The following is a 9,885-nucleotide window of genomic DNA, read 5'->3' as shown; positions in this document are numbered from 1 at the left end:
ATTGATTAATATTCACATATACACTGCGATAAAACTTATGTGTCATGAATAAATACCAAAAACATTAAGAGAGACTAATATTATAAAAATATTATATATTTGTGGTCTTTGATTAAACTATTTTGAATAAAATATAAGGAATGAGTAATCTTAATTTTATTATAAAGAATGGCTAATACATTAATAAAAAATTGTATGATTGATACACTTGTCAATGGATAAAGTTTGTTAATGTTTTGTTAAATTTTCTTGCATATTTGTCCCATTTCTATACATACCACTACGTACCCGGTTTGAATTATATCCTAGGATCTACTATAGGGAGAGGACATCAACCAATTTCAATGTTAGGGTTTATCAGAAATTGACAGACAAATTAAAGTTTTTATGCATTAAAACTTCACCCAATTTAATTAAATATTAACATCCCCACAGAATCATCTGCATTTGTCAGCTAGCTAAAGGTCAAAGTCAAAAGTCTGGGAAAGCTCTCCGGGGAGGAGGGGTAGCTGAAACGTGTATGGCTTGGATGGTAGGTGGTAAGGAATCTTTAGAGAAGTTTACGGTCATGAGGTGATTGGCCAAGGGCCAAGAGGCTCGTGTTGCCCGTTGATTTCTCCGGTCGAAATCTCACAAGGGTTAGAAGGCCCCGTGCCTGAAACCTTCCAGTCAGCGCACCTTCCTTCTTGGTTCTCTTCGGCTGTCTAGTGTTGAATCTGGTGCGGAGGTCATCACGTGAGTAACTGACACAATCTCTCTCTCTCTCTCTCTGAGTTGGAGGGTTGGTAGCTTGGTAGCGCTACCCCATTCTCATGTTGTAGAGTAACACAGTATCTTTAAGCATTTGGCTTAAGGTTTAGTTGAAGAGACCATCTCTATAAATTAAAGCTTCAAAAATGACCAATGCAGCGTGCTGATCATTCAGACTGCAAGCAAGAGAGAAAGGGAAGGGAAAACAAGTAGATCAGTGATATTTACTAGAATGGTGACTTCAGTGGCTCCTAGAGTTGAGAGCTTGTCCAGCAGTGGGATCCAGTCAATCCCCAAAGAGTACATCCGCCCCCAAGAAGAGCTCACCAGCATTGGCAATGTCTTTGAGGAGGAGAAGAAGGATGAAGGGCCTCAGGTTCCAACTATTGACTTGAAGGATATTGAGTCTGAGGACGAGGTGGTCCGGGAGAGATGCCGGGAGGAGTTGAAGAAAGCTGCCATGGAGTGGGGTGTGATGCACCTTGTTAACCATGGCATCTCTGATGACCTTATCAACCGTGTTAAGGTTGCTGGAGAGACCTTTTTCAATCTCCCCATTGAGGAAAAGGAGAAGTATGCTAATGACCAGGCCTCCGGCAAGATCGCTGGCTATGGCAGCAAGCTTGCCAACAATGCTAGTGGACAGCTTGAGTGGGAGGACTACTTCTTCCACCTCATCTTCCCTGAAGACAAGCGCGATATGACCATCTGGCCTAAGACACCAAGCGACTATATGTAAGTTCAATTCATTGTTTATATAACTATACGGTGTTTGCTGATCTGTTTTTCCTCTGGCCAAGTAGTTACTAACTGAATTTTCTATTATAAAAAAAAATCTGCAAATTTTACTAATTTTGAAATCGTTTCTGGGTTCTAAGAATTACTTGTTCAAACTTGTGATTGCAGTCCAGCAACCTGTGAGTACTCGGTGAAACTTAGGAGCCTGGCAACCAAGATACTATCGGTGCTATCGCTTGGGTTGGGATTGGAAGAAGGGAGACTAGAAAAGGAAGTTGGTGGGATGGAAGAGCTACTACTCCAAAAGAAGATCAACTACTACCCCAAGTGTCCCCAGCCTGAATTGGCTCTCGGGGTGGAAGCTCACACTGACGTGAGCGCTCTCACCTTCATCCTCCACAACATGGTACCCGGCCTGCAACTTTTCTATGAGGGCAAGTGGGTGACAGCCAAGTGTGTCCCCAACTCCATCATCATGCACATTGGAGACACCATAGAGATTCTCAGCAATGGTAAGTACAAGAGTATTCTTCACAGGGGACTGGTCAACAAGGAGAAGGTGAGGATTTCATGGGCAGTTTTCTGCGAGCCGCCTAAGGAGAAGATCATCCTGAAGCCACTGCCAGAGACGGTGTCTGAGACTGAGCCACCACTCTTCCCACCTCGCACCTTTGCCCAACATATTCAGCACAAGCTCTTCAGGAAGACCCAGGAGGCTCTACTCTCCAAATGAGCTGTAGCCTTATTGTATTTCATCTGCTATACTAAGCTCTCTATTTGGCTGTTCTGTTACAGTTTGGTCTGTGTTTTAACTTTTAAGCTTCCCAATCTTTGATCATGGCAGGTATAGGCCATCATATATGTTTGTTTCTCTGCCTGCTTTTGTTTAATAAAATTCGAGATTTCTATTCTTCTTTTGTGCACAACCAAGTTTTGGATTTGAATTACCAATGTCATTATTAATTCTCAAGCTACTTGCATTGAAAAATAAAGCCAATATGGTAATGGTATGACTGGTGGGAAGAAAGCTGAAATCTATGCACTTATGTTAGCCTTAAATTCTTGATAAAGATTTGAGACTTTTTCGAGGGGCAGTTGGAAAATTTTCAACCCTACACGCAGCTCCATTTTTTGTTTCATCCAGATTGGGCCTGTGCAGTAACTTGTGGGAAAAATTGTCATAGTTAATCCCATCCTGTAATATTCATCCAATAATCAAAATGAAGGGGTACGAATTACTTTAATCCAAAGCCTTGGACCACACACCTTTACACAAAATCCTGACCCTCCACATGTACTTAAAAAACTCCCGAGTCTGATGAACCAGAAGGACCCAATTGACCGGCCAGAACCAAACACAAACATTAGGCAGATGGGTGATTCGTGAAGCCATCTGGTGTTAAATAGGTGGCCCTAATTTTTAAACAACTATGACTTAATCTTTGTCAATTTGTGACATCTAGAAATATGATTAAAAATTATCAAGCCTGAGATGAATCATATAAATGAAAAATCTTATGGTGCACAGATTTATTTGGACCAAACCCAAGGAACTTATGGTGGCATGTACTGTATACTTTTAACTCTACTTCAAATGTGAGCTATGAACTCTTGAGAGTCTTGTGTATGTTCAGCAAATTCCCATCCACCCAGCTTTCCAAGGAAGCTCCCTTGAACTTGTCTTTTCCTGTCCTTAAATTCCTTTCTTCTTGAAGATCAAATTGAACCTATTGGTCTTAACTCTTAAGACATTCCCTTTCCAGATTGATTTCATGGAGTCTCGTTGAAAAATCAGTCTATGCCACATTTGCTTTGCGTACAGGTAAAACCTTTCCCTGTCGTCTCCACTAAAGGATTAGATATTTAAAGGTCCATATATTTTAGTTAACAAGTCATTCTCCTTGATAATGCCTATTGCTGAATGCTGATTCATTAGTTCCACCCACTAAAGATAAGGTAGTCTGAGATTTTTGTTTAGAAACCGTTAGACATGGACTGCACACATAAAGTTTCAATTCCATCCCTTTCAGTGTCAGGAAATGTATAAAAGAAAAATGGAATATTGCTACAATCCTCCCATCTTAATTGGTTGACAACTTAATTCTTAGTTCTCTTTTAGACGTTTTCTTCCCAACCAAACAAACCCTTAGCTCAGGTTGTTCGGTAAATTGTGGGAAGTTTGAAAAACAAGTGCACGATGAATGTTGAGAGTTGTAAGAGAATTGGAGTTGAAATATTAATGCTAGTTTTGTCCTTTGTTATGATAATTCAGTATGGCATTTAGATTAATTCGTTTGGGGTAGGTTTGTACCTTGAGGGATTGCTAGAGATATTTAAATATATATAATGTTTTTAAAAATTAATTTTTGAAATTTGAGATAGTAAAATTTTGTTAATACTTCAAACTTTTTTTTTTATAAAAAAAAACCGATTTTTAAAAAATCATTATTTCGTAAGTCAAGTTTTAAAAAATATTCAATTTTCCAAAAAAAAAAAAAAAAACTCTTAGATGTAAAAATTCTTTAGCAGAATAAAAATCCAAATAGAAAATTTGCCCACTCTAAAAGAATATAAATTTAATTTTTAAATTTTAAAAAATAAAACATAATGGTGACTAAATATTATTACCAAAAAATAATATCTACCATTAATTACTAATAATATATTAAGATTGAACTAAAGTTCAAAAATAAAATAAAATCTTATTTAATATTATCCATACTTGTTTTCTCCTTTTTATATTTACTTTTTGTGGTTGGTTTAACTAAATCATAAAAAAAAAATTATTTTGTTTTTATTAACTACTTATATTTTTACTTGGAAGTAGGGATATAATGTGAATCGATCCATCAATATCTAACCATTAAATTACTAGTGTTTTAACAATTTATTACATGAAATATAAGTTTTAAGTAAAAGACTTTACTTTCAAATATCTTATATTTAGTTATTAAAAAAAATTAAGGTATTAATTTGGTATATATGAAAATCTTAATTTTCACTTTTGAAAGTATATAAAAGAATCCAAGCTCCTTAATCTAAGTATAAAGAATGAGATTAATGTATAAATAAATGAAATCAAGTGATAAGACAATAAGACATAAAAGCCCGCACTTCTTCTATTTGAAAAATATCAAAATTTATAATAAAATTGTTAAATTCTTTAAAATAAGTTTAAAGGTTTTTGTACAAATTGATTAAAATTATTTTAAAATTCTAATGATTTTTCTTTCCATTTTTTTAATTCTATTAAGAAATTCTTTTAAATATTCTTGATGATTTTTTTTTATATATAAAATCTAAAACTTTTTTAAAGAATTTAATTCTTAGTTCTCTTTTAGACGTTTTCTTCCCAACCAAACAAACCCTGAGCTTAGGTTGTTCGGTAAATTGTGGGAAGTTTGAAAAACGTGTACAATGAATGTTGAGAGTTGTAAGAGAATTGGAGTTGAAATATTAATGCTAGTTTTGTCCTTTGTTATGATAATTCAGTATCGCATTTAAAATTCTTTTGGGGTAGGTTTGTACCTTTAGGGATTGCTAGAGATATTTAAATATATATAATGTTTTAAAAATTAATTTTTGAAATCTGAGATAGTAAAATTTTGTTAATACTTCAAACTTTTTTTTTAAAAAAAAACCGATTTTTTAAAAATCATTATTTCTTAAGTCAAGTTTTAAATAATATTCAATTTTCCAAAAAAAAAACTCTTAGATGTAAAAATTCTTTAGTAAAATAAAAATAAAAATAGAAAATTTGCCCACTCTAAAAGAATATAAATTTAATTTTAAAATTTAAAAAAATGAAAAATAATGGTGACTAAATATTATTACCAAAAAATAATATCTACCATTAATTACTAATAATATATTAAGATTGAACTAAAGTTCAAAAATAAAATAAAATCTTATTTAATATTATCCATACTTGTTTTTTCTTGTTCATTTGACCTTTTTCCTTTTTTATATTTACTTTTTGTGGTTGGTTTAACTAAATTATAAAAAAAAATTATTTAGTTTTTATTAACTACTTATATTTTTACTTGGAAGTAGGGATATAATGTGAATCCATCAATATCTAACCATTAAATTACCAGTGTTTTAACAATTTATTATATGAAATATAAGTTTTAAGTAAAAGACTTTACTTTCAAATATCTTATATTTAGTTATTAAAAAAAATTAAGGTATTGATTTGGTATATATGAAAATCTTAATTTTCACTTTTGAAAGTATATAAAAAAAATTCAGGCTCCTTAATCTAAGTATAAAGAATGAGATTAATGTATAAATAAATAAAATCAAGTGATAAGACAATATGAGACATAAAAGCCCCGCACCTCTTCTATTTGAAAAATATCAAAATTTATAATAAAATTGTTAAATTCTTTAAAATAAGTTTAAAGGTTTTTGGTACAAATTGATTAAAATTATTTTAAAATTCTAATGATTTTTCTTTCCATTTTTTTTTTAATTCTATTAAGAAATTCCTTTAAATATTCTTGATGATTTTTTTTTATATATAAAATCTAAAACTTTTTTAAAGTGTTCTTAGTACCATGATTGTTTAATTTGATGCATTTTTATAATTAATGTTTAAAATTATACATTTTTTAATAATAATATAAAATACCATTAATTTGATAAAATAAATGTGGACCAACATCATATTAATCATTGTTTAGGATTTAGTTATCCATATATATACATATGATTTTTATTCGTTCTAGAGTATAGACCACCTTATGTGTAAAGCTCAGTGTCATCATGGGCCTTAAATGATGGGCCTAAGACTCATGAGACCCAATAACCAAAGGATATGGTCCCTAAGGTAGGAGAGTATAAATCCACATAACAGTGTTAGTTCTTGGGATGACAACGTTTTGAATACAAAATAGAACATGTTCTCTCCTGCTTCCCATCGTCAGAGAGAATCGGAGTAAGGTAGTGCCCTCCACAACCTTAGAAGATTTGTACCTCTTCAACAAAATTGTGGAAAAATGGACTCGGGTATGTTCCAAAGAATAATAAGACATGTTTTGAATGAATTAATATATACATATATCCTCCATGTGTTTTTGGTGATAACGGATAATGAACGTCCTTCATAATTATCTTATAATTTATAAATAATGACTATAATATAATATTTTTTTCATACCCGTCTAACAAAAATCTCTGGCTCTGCTACTATCAACCACACCTTAATTACTTTTTTTTTTAAATATTAATTATTCTATGTATATATATATATATAGTTTCAAAATTAGTCTCATTCATATTTAATATATATTTTGTCATTTATAAATGGGAATATTTGTGCCAAATGCACAAAATTGATGAAGGGCATTTTGGTGAATATAATTTTATTTCCATATTTTAAACAAATGAAGATTACTTTTCTAGATGAGGAATTGTTTTATCATCACATGTTTCAAGTAATAACACCATATGGAATCTGGAAGTTGATTTGAAAGTTTTGAATGGCTGGCTATTAGTGATCCGAAGAGCCACCATTCCACGAACTTCTAATTATTGATGAAGACATTTCATTTGGAAACTCCCCGGTGTGTTGCATGCTGACTATGTAGTTTTGAAAAATCAACAGGGAGAATAAGGGTGTGATAATCGACTGCATGTCATCTTTTGGAAAGCACATATCTTATACGTCTCTATGTGTGTCTGCTACAGACCCGTGTATAACAAGAGAATCCATACGTCAACCAAGGCCAGATTGAATAATCCCAACGCTTCTCCTTCCCAATCCCTACAATAAGTTAGCAAAAGGTGGAAAATGTTAAACGGAGAAACACCATTGCCGCAGAATGGACACCGGAGAAACTACATGGCTGCTATCACTGGTGAGGCAGAAGCAGAAGCAGAAGCAGAAGCACCACGGGTGGTATTTGTTCATGGCAGCCCACCGTTTGGGCTCCCTTTCAAGGACCGGTTACTGAGTCGGTTCCAACTCATCCACATGTCTGAGTTACCTGAATCCTCCCACGTCAAGGTCATGCTCTGCATGGATCACACTCCGGTCACCTCCCAGACTATATATAAACTCCCTTCACTTGAGTGCATCGTGGCATCAAGCGCCGGCGTTGACCACATTGACCTCACGACTTGCCGCCTCCGTGGGATTGCGGTCGCCAACGGCAGTCAGGCTTTCTCTGAGGACGTGGCTGATTACGCCGTCGCCCTCTTGATGGATGTCCTCAGAAAGATTTCGGCCGGCGATAGGTATCTGCGCTCCGGTTTGTGGTCCACGAAGGGAGATTATCCGCTTGGTTGGAAGGTAGGCTGGTACTTCCTTGGTAGGTCATGTTAGTCACGTACTTAGTCACGTAGTTCAAATAACCTAAGAATAATATTTAGGTTAAAAATATATATGTAAATATGATCAATAACATGTTATTTAACTTATTTAATAAAATTTTTTATTTAATAATAAGATTGGGTTCTTTGAGCCGATACGATTAATCTTTCAATCTAATATGTTTAGGATTCAATTCATCTATTTATTTAAAATCAAATTTTAAATAAGAGTGTGTTTGAGAATGATTTTAGAAAATGTTTCGAAACATTTTTAACTTTTAGACGATAAAACTTTTCAAGTATTAAAAATGTTAAAAATGTTTTCTAAAATTATTATCTAACGGGTTTTAAGTCAAATATGAATTAAATATATTGGTTATGATTATAACTAGGTTAATTAATATAATTATTAGATAAATTAATTTTATATTATGCAAGTTGACCTAATATATTATTAAAATCAACATAAATTTAACTCATACATCATCATACTTAGTTTAAACTCGTGAAAAATGTGTCCACGTTTAACTCATATTAATAAATTGTATTAAATTTTACTATCTCATATGAAATGACAGTAACATTCACTAATTAAAAAATTAGATTTAAATTTCATAAAATTATTGAAATTGTCAAAATTATTTAATACGATGCTTGGACGTTAGTGAAACTGACTGTATTTACTTTTATTTCCCTCCCTTCGACTCTTCAATATGAAATTAAAACGCTAGCTATTCATAAAAGCCCTTAGGTAATTAATTAGGCTAAAACCTGTAACGTATCATACGCAATCTAGCATATGCTAAAGCTTTAAAAGCCCACTTCCTTTCTCTCCCACCTCCGCTAGCCCAAATGCTGCTCAGCGATTTCAGTCTATTTGCTGACTATTTTAAAAAATATTTTTCTTTTTAATTTTATGATTTATAAAATAAATATCTATTTAAGAATTTGAAATGTTTTTAATTTATTTTCTATGTTTTTAAAAATAATTTTTATATATAATATTTTATTTTTAATCATTCTTTGTATGTGTATAATTATTTTTTAAAATCACCTTTAAAAAAAAACCACACTGGAAAACAGTTAAAATATATTATTTAAAAACATCATATTTTATATTTCGAAGAACAGAGAATAGTTTTGTGTTTTTTGGTTATTAAATGAATTTTTTTTTTTTTTTGAAAGATAAAAAGTTATTTTAAAAAACCGTTACTAAAATAGACCCTTCAGTTGCCTGTTCTTTTCCTCTGTTTTCTCTCCGCCGTCAAAAGGGTGGGATGGGAAGCCCTAAAATTAAATAAACGGTTAGCTACTAATTGGTTTTTGTACTACATAATACATGTTTGTTACAGCGATATTTCATTAAATTGGTTTTTGAGCTTCACAGGTGGTAGTACTCAAATTCAGATGACTTGGTTATTGTTGCAGCTAGGGGGAAAGCGAGTTGGAATTGTGGGACTGGGGAACATTGGCTCTGAAGTTGCCAAAAGGCTCGTGGCCTTTGGCTGCGCCATTGCCTACAACTCCAGGAAGAAAAGGTCATCTGTTTCATTCCCATACTATGCAGATGTGTGCGACCTCGCGGCTAACAGCGACATTCTCGTTATTTGTTGTGCATTGACAAGTGAAACCCACCACATAATCAACAAGGATGTGATGGCAGCACTGGGGAAGGAAGGAGTCATCATCAACGTTGGCCGTGGATCTCTCATTAATCAGAAGGAACTGGTGCAGTTTCTGGTGGAAGGTCAGATTAGAGGTGCGGGGCTTGATGTGTTTGAGAATGAACCCATTGTGCCTATAGAACTACTTGAGTTGGATAATGTTGTGTTGTCTCCACATAATGCTGTTGTGACACCAGAAGCCTTTGAAGCTCTGCAAGAGTTGGCCATAGCCAACTTGGAGGCCTTCTTCTCAAACAAACCTCTGCTATCACCTATCTAGCATGTATGATACTTGGTATTCATTGACCCATCAGATTATTTTACTCATTCTAATCCAAGTTTTCACATGTAGAATTCACAATCAATCGCCTTGAACCTTCAGGCATTCACATAATTAGGGTCTTCTTGGTTTCCAGGA

At 33.3% G+C, this 9,885-nt stretch overlaps 2 protein-coding genes across 2 annotated transcripts; both read left to right on the top strand.

Moving 5' to 3' along the window:
* Positions 1–903: 903 nt before the first annotated feature.
* LOC117904624 (leucoanthocyanidin dioxygenase) lies at positions 904–2,400 on the top strand. The gene is made up of 2 exons (XM_034817321.1): positions 904–1,485; positions 1,657–2,400. Exons 1-2 carry the CDS (start codon positions 983–985, stop codon positions 2,219–2,221), a joined length of 1,068 nt encoding a protein of 355 aa, XP_034673212.1. The 5' UTR covers positions 904–982; the 3' UTR covers positions 2,222–2,400.
* A 4,806-nt stretch (positions 2,401–7,206) lies between these two features.
* LOC117904928 (glyoxylate/hydroxypyruvate reductase HPR3-like) lies at positions 7,207–9,885 on the top strand. The gene is made up of 2 exons (XM_034817753.1): positions 7,207–7,783; positions 9,232–9,885. The coding sequence occupies exons 1-2, from the start codon at positions 7,283–7,285 to the stop codon at positions 9,745–9,747; spliced, it is 1,017 nt and encodes a 338-aa protein (XP_034673644.1). The 5' UTR covers positions 7,207–7,282; the 3' UTR covers positions 9,748–9,885.

Source organism: Vitis riparia, chromosome 2 (assembly GCF_004353265.1).
Source record: "Vitis riparia cultivar Riparia Gloire de Montpellier isolate 1030 chromosome 2, EGFV_Vit.rip_1.0, whole genome shotgun sequence".
NCBI lineage: Eukaryota > Viridiplantae > Streptophyta > Magnoliopsida > Vitales > Vitaceae > Vitis > Vitis riparia.
This window is presented reverse-complemented; position numbering and strand designations above follow the sequence as displayed.

Excerpts from the sequence above, each read along its gene's own strand:
- LOC117904624 (XM_034817321.1), top strand. The coding sequence starts at position 983 with ATGGTGACTTCAGTGGCTCCTAGAGTTGAGAGCTTGTCCAGCAGTGGG. Across the intron at positions 1,486-1,656 it reads AAGACACCAAGCGACTATAT|TCCAGCAACCTGTGAGTACT; the intron begins GTAAGTTCAATT and ends TTGTGATTGCAG.
- LOC117904928 (XM_034817753.1), top strand. The coding sequence starts at position 7,283 with ATGTTAAACGGAGAAACACCATTGCCGCAGAATGGACACCGGAGAAAC. Across the intron at positions 7,784-9,231 it reads ATTATCCGCTTGGTTGGAAG|CTAGGGGGAAAGCGAGTTGG; the intron begins GTAGGCTGGTAC and ends TTATTGTTGCAG.